This window comes from Pseudopodoces humilis, chromosome 13 (genome assembly GCF_049639895.1).
Source record: "Pseudopodoces humilis isolate 2021_Gansu_Grassland_sample_001 chromosome 13, ASM4963989v1, whole genome shotgun sequence".
NCBI classification, from domain to species: domain Eukaryota; kingdom Metazoa; phylum Chordata; class Aves; order Passeriformes; family Paridae; genus Pseudopodoces; species Pseudopodoces humilis.
This window is the reverse complement of record NC_142212.1, coordinates 11851779-11872052: the sequence shown is the minus strand read 5'-3', so window position 1 is coordinate 11872052 and position 20274 is coordinate 11851779. Positions and strand designations below refer to the sequence as shown.

Below are 20274 nucleotides of genomic sequence, written 5' to 3'. Positions count from 1 at the left end.
TTAGATAATGAGGCTACAGACAGAACACCAGCATGGAAACACGCTGTCCTCTGTTACAAGTAGAAGTCACAAGTCAGATAACCTCTACACAGATCAGAAGTAGGGACTCTATCAGAATACAGCAGAGTATTACTGAATCATGTCTGCAGATGAAATCTTCATCAAAATTACAGTGTGGAGCTGAGCAAGCAGGGAAGAAAAATACAGAAAAAGAAAACTTTACCTTGGACCTCTGCTGCTCTGGTGAGATCTCACACGATTCTCAGTGGGTCCTACATGGTCAGCGTGAATCAGGCACCATCAAACAATGGCCAGCAATCACGCGTGAGGCAGTGCTTAGGCACCCAAGAAGAGTAACCCCTTGCCCTTTGGACTTCCTATTAGCTCTTGAAATCTCTGCTGCACTGAAGTTTGCCCCACCCTGCCACTCAGCCTCATCTATTCTCCAAGGCACCAACCTCTGAGCTTCTGGCTTATTCTGGAGTAAGGTGGATCTGTCTTTGCAACATAAAGGAGCAATAATTTATTGTACAAAGAACTGCAGAAAGTAGAAGACGTTACATCTATGCAAACAACACTTCTGTAGCTCAGGATTTAGGTGCACGACACGACAGATTCAGTTGGTTTTCAATATGACTACAGCCAGCTAAACTGTCAGAAGCAGGAGCTACAGATGATTTCTCTCAAAGGATATGCTTCTTAATAAAGAAGTATATGTAGAGCTTGCCACATAATCCAGCCTTTGCAACAATCCTTTAGGACTTTCAGATTGGTACAGTGTCAAAACCATTCAGTTTTAATAATACTTTCAGAAATATTTCAATATTAGAAGAAAAAGAGCCTAAACAGTCTAAGCAGCAGATATGTCCAAGTCACCCACATTCCTAGCCACAGGCAGACTGGAATACCAGCAATGTTGCTGTAAGCATTAGCAGTAAAACTTCAGGATTGTTGATGCAACGGTGTCCAGGGGCAACAATGCTGGGGCCCATGCTTCCTCAGCAGCAGCACACCAGGGAGCTTCGACACCTTCCAATATGCAGTCAGACTAACACAGCAAAACTACTCTGCAACCTCCATGTCACCCTGAGATGAACAGCAACACCCTACACCATTTTCACCTCCTCTCTGTATCAGAGGCCAGGGAAGATGCTAAAGCTCAGCCTGTAAAGAGGATCAGCTAGTTTTCCTTTTACTTTCCCCACTGTCTTCGTGATGCACATCTTGGAATCAGTTCCTTGTAAGAGGTACAAAGTCAGGTACCCCAGACTTTATGCATCAAACCAGAGAGTTTCAAAGGCAAAGTGAAAGACAGCCTTAACTTTGAACAGACCCATGAAGGACACTTCAGCAGTAACAGTGCATCGATGCAAAGCCTGGAGAATAAACTCCAGGCATTCCCGATTTTCAGAAAACAGGCAGAGAAACCAATTCAGAAATCTTCAAACACCTTTTTTCAAAGCACTCCAGCCTAGCCTCAAGTTGGACCTACAAATTTCTTACAAGGGAGAAAGAAAATGCTTTGCTGAAAGTTTACAGTCAGTCTTTTTGATACTTAAATGCTACAAGGGACACATGCGCAGATACATCTGCATCTTCGCCCTCCCATGCTCAGCTTTGAAAGCAAAGTACATAAGCAAACTATTTAGCAATCTTTCTCCTGTCATAAACAGTTTTAAATTCCTGCATGTTGAGTCTTCAAAGTGCTGCTGTGGGAGAAGCAGGGTGACAAGCAATACTAAATGTTGTATCTTGAAACGTGAAGGATCATGTAACCAGTGCAGATGAGTGACTTACTAAATTCTGATTCCCCATTTAAAAACAACATGTAAAAATGTGGGCTTTAGGATGGAATGAAGCATCACGAGGAAGAATGGCTAGAATGGGGTCAGTGCCAAGACAGACAAAAAAGAGCATTAGCAGTCTTGCAGAGAGTACGACTGTGCAGTCAAACTCTATGCATAGTAAAATCAGGGTGAGATGGAAGGGGAAAAACAATGATTCATACCTTAGCCCACTGCTCTTACAGATCAAAATTAATAGAGTCTGGAGCAATTTCTGTTCTACACTGATCCGGCTGACGTGCAAGTATTTGCACAGTAGGTACCTTTAAATAATACACGGGAAAAACCTATCTCGAAAACGTCCTTTGTAGATTTTTGTAAAGAGATACTACAGCCCATGTTTCAAGGAAGGATGCAGGTAAGCAGGAGGTAGAAGCACACAAAAATAAACTTCAGCCCTCACTCTTGTCCCTGACAAAATCACACTCTCTCTCATCCTAGCTGACACCATTCTAACAAGGGTCTTAAGAAGAGATCACAATGCAGTATTTCCTGATTTTGAAATTCTCCTGACTCTGCAGAAGCAGAGTCTTTTAAAAGAAATGTAAGTCCCCTCCAAAAGGCTTCAGAGATATGGCTGCAGTGAGAGCCCTGCAATGGTCCTGTGGTGGGGACTCCAAAGGATGCTCCTTGGATTCTGCTCAGGAGCAGAAACAAAATAAAGGTGCCTTCCCAGGCTGATGCTGTCTCACATCCCTGTCAAACTCCAAACGTGTCCACAAATCAGTCAATACAGGACTGGTACCAAGTCTGAGCTGATAGGCTCTACTGACAGGAAGGTTCAGCACACTGATCCCTCACATTACAGCTCCTGGAAAAGGAGCTGGCTTTTACCATGCCAACGTCAAACCTGGGTACAGCAAACGCACGACTGTCTGCACTTGAATATAGATTTACTAGTCAAGCTGATACAAAACCCATGGCTGAGTGCCTCATACTGTTGGAATTCTCCTTTACCCCATATCCTCTGTCAAACATACCAATTTCCATAACACTGCATTTGTTAACACCCATCTCTCATACAGCCAGTGGACCAGCAGCCCCTTTCTCCCAAGTGGAGAAAGCACTGGCACCAATCCTACAGCCCGACTCCAGGTCAGCCCTCTGGCACCCTCCCGTTCTCCTTTCTCCTCATCCGTGGGGTAACACTCACTCCGATCCTGCAGCCATGTCGGAGTAGGACGTATCTGGTGTGGTGACTCCCAGAGGGATTGCAATGCTCATGACGCCCGTCGGGGATCACGGAGTCCAGAGGGCAGCGACTGGCCGCTCCGAGGGCGGAGAGGAGCCGCAGAGCCTCGGCCAACACGTCACGGACATGGGGAAACCTACCAGGGTAGAAACAAAGCATTGCATCTCTGTTATGGGATGAGGTCTCCCTGTATGCCTCTAAAGAAGGCTTTCACAGAAAAGAAAAGCAGAAATAGATTTCCATCAGTGACATGCCACATGATTTTTACTTCATTTTCATACGTAGGGCCAGGGAAGAGGTACATGGTAGTAGTTTGGTGGGGACATTGGGGTTTTTTTTACAGTGTTGGAGTGACATGCAATGAGCTGCTTTGCCTTAAAGCTGATAACGATAGTTCCCCCCTCCCCCAAGTAAACTTAGGACTAATTATCAGATAAGTAATCTATTAGCTCCTTCTGCATATAAGCAGCAGCTGTCAACTATCACCCACAGCCCTCCACCAGCATATCCTAACTATTTCCCTAAACAAGCTGTAGGCAAAATTCCATCTCTGTGGACAACGAGACAGTGCCAGGGTGGGCCGAGCTGAGACCTCTCCCCAGCCATCAGTTTGTATGTGCATATACTAGGTCTACAGCACAGGTGAGTGTGAGCGGCAGAGCAGCTGTTCCCACACCACCGATGGCTCCCCTGGGCCACGAGGCCCCTCCTGGACTCCGCACCGGTGCCTCAGTGAGCCCTGACACAGCGGGCCTCGACAGTCCCTGACAGCTCCCCACGGCAGAGCCACGTCGGGCGGCTGGAGCGGGGAAAGCGCCGCTGTGCGCGGGGAGCCGGGGTGAGTCAGGGAGGCAGCGGGGCGCAGCCGCCGGCCGAGCCGGGGAAGCCCGGCCTCCACCTCCCCTGCTGACCACAGCGCTTTGCTACGGCCGCGAGAAATCGCCCATAAACGCGGACTTCCTAGGGTCGGATGGCGGCCGGAGGTGAAACGGGATCAGCTCCTCGTTATGTAAATAACCTCAATAACACAGATGAGCATAAAGGAGCTATTATTCTACGCAGCTTGAGAGAAACCCCCCCCCCCCCCCCAACACAGAGAGAAGCTGCATTTCTGCACGCAGCAAAGGTAGCTCCAAAACCAAAGAAAAATGGTGACAACCACCCTCTCTGCACGTTAAACTTTAAGGGCAGCCTTGAATACTTTCCACTGCCTTTCCCTGGCTCCGGCAGCGCAGACAAGCCAGCCTGCTGTCACATGCTCCCCGGCATCTCGGGACTCTGCCAGCAAACCCTCCTGGGCTAGAGAGGCCGTGAGCCAAGTTTTCCTGTGGGTAGTGAATTTCTCACAGGGAACTGCCTTTGGACACCAAAGTCCAGCCATTGTTTAATACACAAAAACCCCAGAAAGACAAAAATACATGCTCACTATAAGGGCAAATGAAGAGTGAGAGTCAGAAAGTTTAAATGCTACATGCTATATTGCCTTTTCCTGTCTTAAAAGGCAGGCCACTTCTCTTGGAACAAGGAAATACTTTCCTACTTCAGCATACATCCCTATGGAAAATCTTTCAGACAGTATGACAGGCATACAGTGAATTACAGAAGTAGCACATAAAGATTTCTAAGAGGTTTGTGGCAATTCCCTGTTATGCCCCAAAGCAATGGTCTCACGGGGAGGTGGGAGATGAAAAAGGAAACAGGCAGGACTAAGCTCACACGCAGTTCCAACCCAAGACAGCCCAGTGTCCTTGAGTGTGTCTAATGGGGAAAAAAATAAAAAAAAAAAATAAAAAAAAAAGAAGAAAATAAAAGGACCTTCCAGAAGTGTCTCACTTACCCTTTGTCATGCTTATAACAAGAGCTGTGATTTCTACACTGACACACTGACACAAGATGAGACAAACTGCTCCTAAACTACAGCTAAAAGCTACAGACATCAATCCCTGCTTCCACCGAGTTAGTCAAACTCTAGGACAAGGTTAAAATAAATACGACAAGTTTCTCAGTGTCTGAAGCACCCTTCCCTTTAAGGGATATGGAATACTCATCCTCTCCCCACACCCAGTAATCTTTCTAAATACTTGTTTAGATGTTTTTCCCTCTATCGATCTCATGCCTTTGCCAATGACCATACCCAACTGGCAGCAGCCCGACATTTCATCAGGACAAATTCCAGCCTCCCGCCTGCCTGTGACTCAGCAGAACTGGAGGATTTCAGGTGCAAGCTTCTGGACTAGAGACACACAGGATACCTGGTGAGTCCAGGAGTAACTGGGACAAGTTTTCACCCACTTCTCATAGGAAACCCTCTTTCTGTCAGCATTGTACAAATGCTGCTGCACTGATATGGTCTGATAACTCCCACTTTTAAGAAGGAGATTACTGGAGAAACATGAAATAGCAAACTGAAAGGTTAAACAAGGCAAATTCCAGTTCACTTTTGTGTTGACCCAGCAATACTTGCCCAACTATCTCCCATGCTCAGATTTTACTGTTTGGTGCTACTATTTTATGTGTACTTTCAATTCTGACAACGTGACAATTCAAAGTGAATTGCTGAGACCAATTTCAAGTGCTGTCCAAGACCACATCACCTTCAGGCTACATTACAGTCTGGACTCCACAAAATTTGGCCCGCTAACATGCAAAACATCAGCCTGACAGAAAATGCTGGGGTTGAGATCTAAGTGTTCACCTACCAAACTGGCCAATTTCCTGTATATTCAATCCCCAAGGTCCTTCCTACCTCTACCCCCAAAAATACTGCTGTACAGGAAAAAAAATAGAAGTCACTCCCAGTTCTCTCTGCTGTCACTGGAAGAAGTTTTTCTAAAATTCAAACTCTTAATCCAATGAGCTTTAGACCACAGCACAAATCTGTCTCACAACACAATGCTTCTTGAAATCAAATGGAAATGGGAATTTTGATGGCCTAACAGGTAGACAATATTTAGCTGGTTTTGGAAATGCAGCATTTAAAGATAATTTTTCCCCCACATTTGGCACCTACACACCAGCCTCCTTAACCAGTCATACCACTATAAAGATATCTGGTCTTCCCCAACATCATCAGAACAGCCCAGATGAGCATCCACCCACACAGCCACCCCAGCTGGGATCCCCAGTTCTCACTCAGCACGGGTCACACGCCAAGGGACTGACCCATTGTGAGTGGCTGCCTTGGCTACACTGTGAATATATGCTATACAGTTGTTTCAGGTAACATCCTGTATTGACAGAAAGGACTGTAATAAATCTAAGCTGGCCAAGCAAAGGTTAATCAACACCTGCTGCTGTAACAGTGAATTTAATTTTTGGAACTCTGTTTAGGATGCAACAGCTGCAGCGCTGCATTGGCTCACTTCCACAGCCAGTGCCATCCATGTACAAATAAAGCAGATGCAGAAAATTTACTGCTGGAAACTCTCTTTATTACTTGTGGTGTTAAAAGTCTGTACTAACAGGGCCAATCAAGCATGGTGAATCGAAGAGCTCACCAGAGCTTCCTCCTTCAAGATGTGGTTGTTCCTGTTTTCATTTGTGTCCCAGTCATACAGACACCTCTGGGCACCCATGGTGTGCGACACTTGGTGACAGACTCTACAAAGTATTTGTGAACGTCATGAAAAATTCACTGGTTCACTGGCAGACAAAAAACCCTGGGCACAGTCTCACTGACTGATTGCATGTACTGCCTAAATTCAGACTCCATCACCCTTTGGTGCTGTTCAGGTGATGCTGTACAATCTCAGGGGGGACAGAACATGTCGCTTGCACCCTCCCACAGTCACAGATTCAAGGGCAAAGCAAATGGGGGAGGACCAAGATTCATCCTGTTCTTCTGCAGGGTCAGTGCACATCTGTAAGCCTGTGTCCACAGAGAGCCTGAAATACTTTACCATTGTGCATCCAGTATCTCATGCATGGCCACGAAAGATAAAAAGGTAACACTGGTACAAACATATCATGGACAAACTGACAAAAGCTTTTTCTGATTATGCAAAACTTCAACATGTGAGCCAGAGCAGGGAGAACAGGGAAATCACCTCCACGTGCACTGATGATGACCACTTCTTGTTCACAGATAGTGAAGGACAGGTAAGAGCTTCCTTTACCTCTCCCCACACTTCCCAACAACTCCAGTTACTGAAGTCCCTAACTGGAAACAGATTCCAGACTTCTGACAACACAGAATTACTACTGTCTGAACAATAACCACCATCATCTTCTCCATGCTCAGCAATGGGCCTCTAAGTCACCTACAGAGGATCGGCTCCATGTATAATGAGTTGCACATCTTTAAGCTCCCACGCCATTACCACTCATAGCAAATTCAATGCACTTTTTTCCTTCTGCAGCTCATACTGCCACAGGCCAGTCCAGAGCTGGTGGAAAACTGGTAATAGCAGCTCTGCCGTGCAGCCTTCTTTGGCATCCTCTCCACCAGCCTCATTTGGTACAGAGACAGCAAGTTTTGATGAGTTCATACTTACACTGTCATCTGCACCAGTGGCAAATCACTCACTATGTGGAGCAGTGTAACAAGTGTTAGCATTTCAGATCTTCATTCATCTTTCCCCCTGGACATTTCAGAATAACCAAAATCTATAGGACATCTAATGTAAACAGGAACAGCTTCCATTACATTATGCTAAAAAAGTCCTCTCATCAACCAGTGCCACTCAAATATGAGCACAGTCCACCTGAGTCCAATCAAGCACTGCCTGTACATAGACAGACCTCATGTCAAGGTCAGATCCTCAAAGAAGGGAAAGCACCTTTAGAGCAAACAGAATCAGATCAAGGTTTTCTGTGTTTAACAGTTAGGTCCAAAAATTGCATCAAATTTCCTGAATTTCAGACATGTTGTTCTATAAGGACATCTAAACAGGCACAGGGGCAGAGCAGAGAAATCCTTATATCATTAGCTCCAACTTACTGTGAAATAGATTGCTAAACATACTTTAATTGTACCTCAATCTACCAATACAAATGCTTAGCTCTGCTCTGAAAACAAGCTGTGTTCACTAAGCAGCAAGGCAACAACTGAGCCAGTTTTAAAGAATGAAATATTGATACAAGTATTCACTATTATCATTAGATCCATGTATCATCTGCCAGTGGGCTGACAAAGCTAGACAGCAATTCTATCCCACAGGGCCTGGAAGAACTTAGTCCTGGTCTACAACAGAAAGGATCAAAGTAACAGGCAACACTGGTATTCATTACTAGCTATGCATACCATGATAACCAAATTATTGACAAAGTATAGCACAAAGGTTAAAGATTTATCTGTCTTAGGCCTTTCTCAAAACTGTCCCCTGGTTTATATGTATGCAACCATATGCAAAAAGAAATGCTTGTATGTACACATTTGGTTCAGAGTTCATTTTGCTCTCTGGGATCTAGAGAACCTTGACAAAATACCAACAAGCTCTTAGAACAAGAATAGCAGCATATTAAAATTGTAAAATGTCAAAAAGCAACAACCCAGTGAGACCTGTTCCTGCTCACCGCACTGACAAGAGCTGGAGTCGAAGATCAGGGAATAGCAAGACTATTGCTTTTAGGATATGGGTGATTTAAAATACTTTTGGTATCAATGGGCCTATGCATCAGTCAGGTTGTTCCATACAATATATGAAATCATATTAACAATTCCCATTATTCTTGAAGTGTTTTATGAAAGCACCACGAACTACCACAACAGATGTTTATGAATACAGCTACTTAGCTAACATCAGCACGATCAAGCTGTTTAGTGAAAGCTATGTAAGCCACTATTAAAACTGAGGTATAAGCAAGTTAAACTAATTTTGATAAAATTTGGAAACAGATGGAAAGTTAGTATATTTAATAAAAAAACCTAAACTAGGTTTAAGCCATTTTAAGGCAATTTTCACCATATCCATCCACAGGAATACATCATTTTATCTCATGAAAAAAAACATCAATTTTAGTTAAATTTACTCTGTGAACTACACCTTAAGGGACTACAAATGATCAGAGAGCAACTGAGAGAAATTAAACCATCAAGCTGAGAAATTACAAAATCCATGGCGAAGTACTCTCAGCAACTGACCCAAGACTGCAGAAATTACTTTGAAAAGCAAAAAGAATAACCTCAAAACTTTGCTGCTGCTTCGGCAGTCAAGACATTATACAAACCAAAACAAAATCCCACTTTTCTTTTGAAATCACTAAAGATGGCAGATACTATGATAAAAAATAGAAGAGAAATTTAATAAGAGATTATAAAAGGGCAGGTAAGACTTTGCCTCCAGAAACACCTTCTTATAGACAATTCAGTCACATCCTTGACAGTTCAATATGCTCCAGAGGTGAAGATGTCAGACAAGGGTTTGTTTGGACTTTCTTAAAACATCCAATTTGCATCACAGAATCTTACTGGAAAGTTTAATTTCTATTGATTTTAAATTGGTTGAAGAGTCATACATAAAGGTAATTCCATAAAAATACTGTATTAGAAAGCAGAAGCAAATTACAGAGTAGCAGTGATCCATGGCAGACCAAATTATTCTGAGGTATGTTTATGTGGAGGTGGCAGACACACGCCAGGGAACTTTGCCTGCACTCCACGCTGATGAGAAGGGACCTGGCAGCATTTGCATGGTGCTGAGCAGGTGACACAGACGATGTTTTAAAGGAATGACAATAATGTAATGCAAAAAGGACTATGCCAATCAAGAAGGTCACAACCAATATTAAACTCCACGTAAGTTTAAGGGTCATAAACAGAGGAAATCTTCAAGAAAACATCACAACACTATAAAAACCTGCAATCATCAAAATAAAATTAAAATAATAACAGAAATAGCAGAGAAATTCAGAAAAATCCCATAGACTCAAAAAAAACCCCTTTCTCTGCTAAAAATGTTGCTTTATAGTGGCTCTATCTCACAGCATTCCAATGATGAAGGTAGCAAATTCTTCTAACAATGAAGCATTTAAAATTACATTTTTAAATTTCATATATTTTATTATATTTATTATATTTTATTTTTGCAAATACTCTTCTCTACTATTGTCTGGAAAATATATAGTAATACAAGAGGAAAAAAGGTTTACACATAAGGCACCACAGTTGAAGATACAAAAATTACTAAAGTACATGGAACAGGAAAAAGAAAAATATCCCTTTTCTCTTCCAGTTCCGCAAACTTTTGATTTTGTAACAGTCATGGGGCAAAACTATTCTGCAGTGCAGGGGACATATCCTAACTGCTATGCTGGTCCTATACTGTGAGGTTGCTGCTCTCTTTTCCCATGAGATGAAGGAAAACAGTCAAATGTCTGTATGTCACAAAAATTCAAACAAAAAGGTTCAGAACAGATACTCTGAGATTAAGAGTTTGACAACCAACCTCCAGTGAATCCAGCTGTGGCAGCTGATGTTACTGCTGCGACTGTCTCCTCTAAGTCTTTGCCAAAACAGGTGGCAGGAAGGAAACACTGCCATGTCTCATCAATTGCAGTTGATGCCAAGAAAACTGGACTAAAAGCAGAAACAGGTAAAATACATATTCTCTTTTAGACACTGTTCTAGGGGCAATACATTTCTGCAATGGGGCTGATAACTAGGAACAGCAATATTGGAAATACCACTGCTTAGTCCACTACACCTTGCCCATATATATCCCTAAGCTTCCAAGTTTTAAGAGAGCTGCCTGCACCAGAGAATGGCTATGGACCAAGTAAGACTCAAGATTAATTTAAATAATGTAAATAACATTGGTTCAATCTTAGCAGACCAAAGAGTTTCCTTGTTCTAAATTTTGTTGCTTGTGAATGCCATAGTATTCACATGAACGGTTTTATCCATGCAACTATTAAACTTTCCTAAGTAGACAAATCTTAAATTTAAAAGCTTGTCAGACAACCCCCTCACAAAGAGAAAAAAAACCTTTAGACCTTGAAATTGCATTTTGAAGGTATTTCAGGAAGAAAAGCCTGTACCACATGCAAGGTCAGAGGGAAACTCGGCAATAAAGGGCAATAACTAGGATCAAATCCAAAGCCAGAGAATTACAATTCCCATGAGAATTCAGACAGTCCAGAGTCACGGGAAGTCGCTGAATATAGAAGGGGAATCAGCAGAATTTACTGGCACAGAGCAGTATCCCAAACTTACAACCAGCAGAAGGCTAACCACTAACAAGTTGCCAGGAGTAGGACTGCAACCTCCAGTCCTAGTATCGGAAAAAAGATTTCTGCATAATCCCACTAAATACTCTCTGCCTGTGCCTCGAGGTCTCGCTGTACGTCCTTTATACATCTATTTAAGGCCCCCACGTGATAGGGCTGGCTGCCCGGCCACTCCCCGCCGGGGCAAACAACCCAGCTTCAGAGCAGACTCCAGCAGCGCTTCCAAGGCAGACGTTGCATCAGCCAGGTGTGCAGGAAGCGGCAGAGAAAAAGCAGCTGTTGACGAGGGGGCTCTCGGACGGAGGCCGCTTCAGGAATCCCATGGAAAGGACGACAGGAAGGAGAGAGACGCTCCGCACACAGAACAAGCTTCATCGGCTTCAGAAAGCCTTTGTGCTGGGGCTCCGGACCTGGCCTTTCTCCCAGAGATGATGCAACACTAAGGAACAAGGTCTGTGCCAGAGAAAACTATTCACAGGCTATGCAGATGGCAAGGCAGCCAAAAGCTCTCGGATCAAAACATGCCAGAGCCCCCCAGGCCCGGCAAGCCCCCCCAGGCCTTCCTTCGTGCCCCCAGGACTCTCTATTTCACACTGCAACCTGGTCCGAACACGACCCTGGCTTAAGGCAGAATGAAAGACTTTACAATGGAGAGAAGGAAGTAAAAATAAAGGAAAAAAAAACCAGAGAAGGTGTTTTGAAGTCCTGGAAAAATCACAGCTCGTTCTCTGATCTGTTGGGAGGGAAGAGATGGGGAAGAGACTGAGCTCAAAGGCTCCCATCTCCCACACGGGGATCCTCCCATCAGCGCGGCTTGCCAGCGCACGCCTGAGCTCCCCAAACACGTAGGGCAGCTCTGCGCTCGCCGGCAGCCTCGGCCTGCTCTCACACATCAGGAAACCGCGCAGGGACTGCCCGGGCAGCCATGGCAACATCACACAGTGTGGCAATTATGGAGCCGCAGCTCCCACGCGAAGGTTCAGCCCTGCTTTCCATTACAGGACTCGTTTTGACCCTTCCCCCCCAGCCCAAACCATCAGCGAGTGCCATTCCAGCTCCAACCTGGCCTTTGTGGTTTGTGACTGGCAAGTTTTGAAGCCTTGCACCCGGGCTGAGATCATGCAAATACATTTTTCTCTGCATTGTAAGGAAGTTGCTCCTGGCTTGTGTAATACTCTGGTGCTGCGTTCCACAAACACTGGTCTGTCTGATGTGCCTCGAGTGAGAAACCAGGTGACAAAAAACACCTGCAACCCATGCCGCACATGGCAAGAGTCAGATCGATTACTGAGCTACATAATCACTGTTATGCATTAAAATCCAGTGAATTTTACAGGATTTTGTCAATATTTCCATGCTGGTAGGTTTCAAGGCTCAGTCCGGTGCACTGTCCCACCACATCCCCTTCTTAGGGGTATCTTTCTAGGAGACATCACGAACTGTAGCACTTGCTCAGGACCTGGTGCCCAGCTGCAGTCTTGGTCATGTAAGATGGTTCTGGGACCCCTAGCAAATTCACATATTTCTGGCAGATGTGCTTTTCCCAGTACAGTTAAAGAGCAGACTGAGTCAGCAGGACAGTGGTGCAGAGGAACCATGAGGCCCAAAGGCAGCATCAGCTAAAACCCTTTAGCTCCCCTTCCGGGGCTTCCAACCACTCTGTGATGCTGAACAATGTCCAGGGAATTTGTTTACCGTGTTTCACTTTCCTGAATGAACTGCATCTCACATACAGTATTTTGGCACTGGTAAGATAGGCACTGATCCCAAAATGCAGGTAACTACTGACTCAGCGTGCCCCAGATCTGCATGTTGGATCCTCCATGTACAGTAAGTGTTCACCCAGTAGTCAGATTTACAGAATAAGACAGCAGCCAACAATATTTTGGCCCAACCAGATTTAAGGAATATAAATTTTTGTAAGTTATTTTGTTAAGTTTTTTGTACAACAATGTAGTCACAGACTTGCTCTTAAAATCACAGAGAAAAAGGTGTAATGCTTATTCTCTTAGGTGCTATGCTTAATTTGGGAAACTCCCAAATATCTACTTCCTAATTGCTGGCAAGAAATGCAAAGCTTGACAAGACAGTGCTGAGAGCCACAATCACTTCTTTGAATAGCCCATTTTTTTATTAACAAGATAAAAAGCAGATAATCCAGTTGAACACATTTTCAAAGTAAATGCAGATGACCAGAAATTAGCAGTATAACACCTGCAACCAGTGACTGAAAAGACAAAAATCACTTAAACCTGATTTATTTCTGATGACTTGGACATAAATTAGTAATTTCTCCCTTTGAGAAGAGCACAGCACATCATCAACCACCTTAACTGCTTGTGGGTGGTAACACAGGAACACTGACATCAAACAGTTGGCCAAGAGTGCTCACGTAGAGCTCACACGAAAGCAATGCTGAGTGAGTGGTTCTGTAACACATCTTTGTAATGCTATTTGCTACCTCCATCTTTTTTGAATGTTGAATTATGAACATAGTAATACATTCAGGATATTTTTCATATTATCATAAATGCAACTAAGCACATGTATCTACCACCACATGATGAAACAAAAGAGGTCAAAATACAAGACGTTGCTCAGGCTGAACAGACTGACAGCCCTCCTCCAGCAGGTCCTTTCCAAAAGCCTCGTGATGCTGTGGAAGGGGGGGAAAATGACACAGCTGAGAGGGAAGGCAAGGAAGAGAGAGATTTCTCTACTCCTAAACTAAGCCCTCATAACCTCTTTTGTGTGCAGCACTTCCTGTGAGCCGCTCCTGCAGGTTAAGGCAGACAGGGCTGTCTGGACAAGGTGAGTAGCAGGGGTTGCTGCACTTGATCTCAAAGCTGGAGGTCTTTGCTTTGTGCTGTGTAGTGCCCCAACACGTTCCTGCAGTTTGCTATCCCTCTAGCCCTAAGCAAGGAAACTTCCAGCTGCCAGACAACTTCTCTCCCACCTCAGAAACAGGACATTTTATGTGACAAAGTGATAGAAAATGTTCAGCTGCCTTTTCTTCCATAGGACATAGAAGCATTTTCTTACTGCACAGCTGCAGAGGTGATAGCAATGGGGCTCCTCCCTGGCTGGACCTGAAGGAGGAAGAGAGGAGAGGCAGGAATGCAGCCACACAGGAGAAAAGAGCAGCCCAGGTAGCTCAACGTTCTCCTCTGCATAGGCAAGGATGAGCATGCATTCAGGCAGAACCAACTGGGAGAGCTCCACCTGCACAAAGCAGTAGATTTTAAGAGCTACCAGAAGGGAATTTAAGAGCTCTGCATGTCTGCAAAGGCATCTGGAACAAGGTAATCTATGGAAATATAGAAACTTGGCAGTCATCAAGGGAGTGGTGGAATGCACAACTGCAAATAAAAAGTAGAAGCATGATCTGGAGCCATTACCAAACTGAGTCACTCAGTTTCCCAGGTGAATTTACAAAGTGATGGACAAGTAGAATTGCTAAAGTACTCTCATTTGGATGGCATGAAAACCAGCAAACAAGTGCCATTAGAACACCACTTCTAACAATTATTTATTTCAAACACTAATAAGCTTTCTGAACAAGGCCAGTTAACTTGAGAGCTAGAGAATATCCTACATTCATTTAAGAATGAAACCTACCAGGAGAGTCTGTGCTCACTCTCAGAGGAATTATAATCATATTGCCATTGTGAATTTCTTTTCATACTGTTTCTAAAAAAGGATGAAAAATATTTACAGACTTCTGCTGCGGTCAACCAGAATGCAGGAATGCTCATCTGAATACAGTGAGAGTACACAGTTACATCAGGGCTTCTCTGTAGGGGCTTTCAGAAAGCCTTAACCATATCTTAAACATCTGAAGCAACACAGTATGGGAAAGAGCTGCGTTCCAATGATGCACACCACAAAGCATTAAATTTCAGAGCTCCCTTCACATCTTATGTGTGTTATGCAAGGCAGTATTCTAGCACCAGCTTAACTATTTCTCTACTAAATTCATCTTAATTTCATGATCTTGGCTGTGACTTCAAGTTCATGTACCTGAACTTGCACCAACTGATCATGGCACAAAATCTTCTAAGATTCTTAAACTCCAGTGTCATGAAATGAGTATTATCATAATTTAAAAAAAATAAATCACAATATATTTTCTTCAAAAATAAGCTGGGCTTTTCGTAAAAGACTAAAATGAATGTTTTCTCCTTTCCCCTTGCCTGTAAACAAATCCAGTGTTTAATTACTATCATTGCTAAGAAACTGTATTCAAAATTGAATTTGTCTAACCTCAGCTGATATTGCTATGCCTTTGTCAGCAAATCTCACAAGTCCTTTTACAGAAAGATCAAGTCCTCTCTCAATTGTCTTTTCAATAAGCTGAGTAAGTTGAGCTCCTTTAAACATCACATCATGAGGCTTATTTTCCAGTCCCTGGATCATTTCTGCAGCTGTCCTTTGAATTCTCTCCAAATACACTGGCATTCTTCTTGAAGCATGGAAACCAAAATTCAATTCCAGTATCAGTCTCAACACTGCTGTGTTTATAAGATTACTTATTTTGCTTCACATTCCTTTCCCCCACTTTTTTTTTCTCCTCCTCAATATACCCAAGAATCACATTAACCCTTTTTAAATAAAATAATGGCCCAAGTACAATGTAGAGGCAACAAGCTGTAAAGACCTTAAAGCCCCTTGAGCTACTGCTTTCCAAAATGCTGTTTCACAATTTATAGGTGGGTCTGCAGTTTTGCTAACGAATGCATCACCTTGAAACTGGATGGATTCACATCTTTTGTTGAAATGTGGTGGCACAATTCAGAGATCCCTAAAAATACTTTACTATCCCACCAGCACCTCCCTAGTGATCAAGAATCTCCAAATATTTTATGCTAATCAGACAAAAAGAATCTAAAGAACAGTGATTTAAAATCTGATTTTAAAATCTATAAAGCTAGGTGTGTCCTTGCCAATTTCCAGTCTCAGATATTTCAGGTCTCCACTATTAATGCAATTTCTCTAGCACAAACACTTCCAGTATCAGAGTACAGCCTTCTTCTTCCTATCTTTTGCCCTCTCCACCTAAAACAGGCATGTCCTCCCACACCTCCTACACCCAGTCTAACTTGCACTCAGCCACTGAATAATCCAGATTTGAAGGGACCACTGAAGGTTAAACTGACTGAAACACTGTCTCCCTCTCCCCAAAGCAGGGGCCAACTTAGATCAGTTGCTCGGGGCACTGCTCATTTCTTCTCCAGGGCCACTAAATCTTTGCATAAGTATGTATTTTAAGGCAAAAAATAACTTTCTGATGATCTGACTTTCCACCTAACAAAGACTGGAAAATCTCACCTAGTCATTTTTACACTTGGCATTGAAGCTTACATGAGAGCTAGGCCATGCTTGTCAAGCATGGCCTGAAAAACAGTATTTAGATTTACCATAAAACTCATGCAATGCACTGCAGCCCTGAGGTCCCCAAGCAGCATCAACCCAAGCCATTAAGCCTTCACAGTGAAGAAGTATCATATATCTATGAAAAAAACCTGTAGAACTTTTTTTTTAGAACTAAAACTACATCAAATACTATCTCAGAAGCCTTTGAAGAATGTTTCCAACTACCCAAGTGAAGCTCAGCTCCAAGTACCACTCCTAAGGAGACCTTCCCCTGCATATATATCTGACTGAAGATGCCAGCTTCCCCAGTTTCATGAAATGTGTATTAATGGGAAATTTATTGCCAGAATTTTAAATGTCATCTTTCATGTCCACAGTCATAAGATTTATCAGCTCCTCTCTTTATCAATACATTTATTTAACAACACACTTACAACATCAGTTTCCTTGACTACCTAAACAAGGCTGTCCATCATCCTTTAACTAGCACAGAATATCTCTCAACTCACACATGCCAGTTCCTACAAAGCTTACAAGTTCCTGCTTGTCAGTAAGAAAAATCTCCCCCACCCCTCCAAAACCTCCGTAATTATATAAACAAAGGACTTGTGTGGAAATACATTTATCCGTATAAAAGCATTTCATAACAGTCAAGTTATCCCCATTTCCTTGAAGAACAGCTATGCGAAATCCAAGTGACTAAGAACAGGGCTGCATATAAGGTAACAGCATGAACTACTACACTGAAATTAGAGACATTAGCCAAGATCCTGTGATCTCCTCATCTTACGTTTTCCTCAAACATCAATTTTTGGCCCTGTCAGAGATGAACAAAACCTTCAGTCTGATTCAAGAGAGTCACCCTTGTTCTCACGTTACGTTCTCTACTCTCCTGTCTGGAATTATTAGAGCTGTATTCTCTGCCAACAGCAAGGAATCTCTTTAAGCTGGAAAAAAAACGTGGAACAGAATAAAATAAAAAAAATCCCATCACATGAGTAAATGAGGCTTGACAGTATGATGGATGCTGCAGGTTCACAAGTATGAAGGTACTCCTAAGATGATGGCTTGCGCCTGTTACAGCTTCACATCTTCACATAAGCATAAAAGATTTGCCGCATTCAGGAGGGAGATGCTCAACTATTTAGATCGGACGCATTTTATATAAGACTGAAGATGACTAAGTCACAGCTGGACAGATTATGTTCTAGAAACAAGCTATGCGTTCCTCCCTGTACCTTAAACAACAGCATTTCCTCATCTGCATCTTTTCTCCTTTCTCTTTCAAACACAAGATGCTGAATCCTTGCAAGAAAACAAAACAAAACAAAAAAAAAAAACCCAGAAAATATTCAGGGCAATGTGCTTTAACCAAAAGGAATTTCACATGCACCACTCATCATAGGGCTAATTTGATTTTGTCATTATGGAAAAACTGAGACCTATCGAGACCTCAGCTGGGTAACAGTTGGATAGGAGAATGATCTCAACACAGAAGGAAAACAGCACAGAGAGGAATTATCTTCCTGAATAACACAGATAGATTCTGTGCACACTAAACATTCAAACACAATTTGCCAAAGTACTCTGAAGGCCCCTTTACATAGCTTATCAGTCCTGTGGCTACAAATCAGTAGCAGCATTGTTCAGAACCCAAACTACCTTGGAGCATTACAAAGCTAGTGAAAACAGGCAGGGAACTCATACTACCATGCTTCCCCATCATCAGCTCATACAGATGTTTTCACCTGTAGGCACTGTGTAATGCACTCCCCACCACACCTACGAACAGCAGTATTAAAACCACTGACAGCTTTACTGAAAGAAACTGAAGATACTTAGAGAAGGAACACCACACTACAGAACATGGACATGCAGGCAGAGGTGATGACTGGCATGGGTGAGAGAGCCACCTAAAACTGCAATTTGCACTACTAGACCAGAAACCAAAAAAAACCCCCAAACCAAACATGCTGTACCTCCACACTGCCTATAAGATACCCTATGTGAGCCAACTCCTTTTTTGTGCCTAATGTTCTTATCAGTAAAATCAAAATACCACTCCTGAGACATCACATACAGTATTTCTAGACATGAAAGCCAGGGCTATATCTAGTTCTAAGCAGAACAGGAGTGGGGACACATCATCCTGCCAGCATTTCATCTTGAACTTTCAGGGGGAAAAAAGCACCTGAAAAGAATTTCAGTCACTGGCCATTTCACACGTTTCATTCCTGGTCAGTAAAAGTAAGGACCCACACATGCATCCTGGGAGAGAAGCGGCAGATTCCAAAAATCAGTGATGATCAGTGTAACTGCAGAGATTTTAACCTTCGCTGAATTATACCTTTTCAATACTAATAGAATTCCATAGAAAGTCCCATTGTTCAAGATTAATTTCTACATTTTAAACTCATCTACCATTTCAATATCAACCATCTCTCAACAAGTTCAGTAAAAAGTTTCCATCATTTTTAAAATATGTGTCAATGCCACTTTTTTCCTCCTTCACAACCTTCTCTTCATGTAAAACCAAAAATTTTAGAATTCCTTTCAAGTATTGCCCCAGCCCAGTGACTCTCATGGGAACAGACTGCTTCACTATTACTCAGAAAAAGGAATGACGCCTAAACTCTGACACTGGAAGAGCAACAGAAAGCTACAAACTTTGCTTACAAGAACAGCCTGCTCCCTATTCATCTCTGCTGTGTGACACTGCTTAAAAAAACAAAAAACAAACAAAAAAAAAAAAATCAACAACAAGAAAAGGATTTTTCAAGCAGAGGATTTCATTGAGAGGATCCTGGTTACACTTTCATACAGTTCTGCAAAAACCACAGAACTTATATCAACATTTGGACATCCCATTTCATTCTCCCCGAGATCTTCGTTCAACATGTGATTCAACAAATTTCTGCTGACCAGTTTCAAGCTGACAGTCCCAAGCTGCACCCAAGAGAGGTTTAACTAATGACTGCAGGCTTCAATGCATACTCTCACTTTGAGAACATGCTAGTGCTTTATTCTTTATTAATTTATTACTGCTGTCTGCACATGTAAGGCTTAGAAATGCAGGAGCAGGAAACAGGAACTGTGACACATCAATTTCAACTCTTATGTTGTTCCATGGCAGCTTCTGGGAAAAGTCTTTTCCCAGTTTGTGAGTTTTTCATCTTATTACAAATTCTGTACCTGAGCATTTCATAAAGGATACTACTCTGAACCTGCCATGGCCAAAGAGAATCCACCGGAGGTGAAACCTGTGTTGTCAGATGCAAACACTTCTGTGCTCAGCTTGACTTTGAGCAACTCACACCATGCTCCAAGTGTTTCAGGAGCTATGCTGGAAAGGTAACAAGCACCACTCTTGAAAGCACTAATGGTGATTTCCATAGGTGTGAAAAGAATGCCAACAGCCTGGGACTTGGGCATCCAAGTGCCTCCCACCTCAGGCAGAGCTTGCAAGAAACAGCCCCTCCAAACAGTACCACTGCAGGGTAGAGTTAAGGTATTTCCTCTGCATATCTCACAAGTCACAGCTTTAACCTCAGCAGAGATCTTCCAACTGATAAGTGACATATCTAAAGAGACAGACTTGGGATGGCATACTCCAAAATGCAACGTCCTAGTATAACTTTCCACCTCCTGCCCAGCCACTGCCACAGATAAACAATGTGTTCCAGCCCTGAGTCCTTATCC

At 42.9% G+C, this 20274-nt stretch overlaps 1 protein-coding gene across 1 annotated transcript in view; it reads right to left on the bottom strand.

Annotated features, from left to right (window-relative positions):
- Positions 1-20274, bottom strand: part of SETD5 (SET domain containing 5) — a 65551-nt gene that overhangs the window by 36431 nt on the left and 8846 nt on the right. Inside the window, exon 2 of the mRNA XM_005522052.3 lies at positions 2998-3172. Coding sequence (XP_005522109.2) covers positions 2998-3068 — 71 coding nt within the window. The 5' untranslated portion in view covers positions 3069-3172. The remainder of the gene's footprint in view (positions 1-2997; positions 3173-20274) is intronic.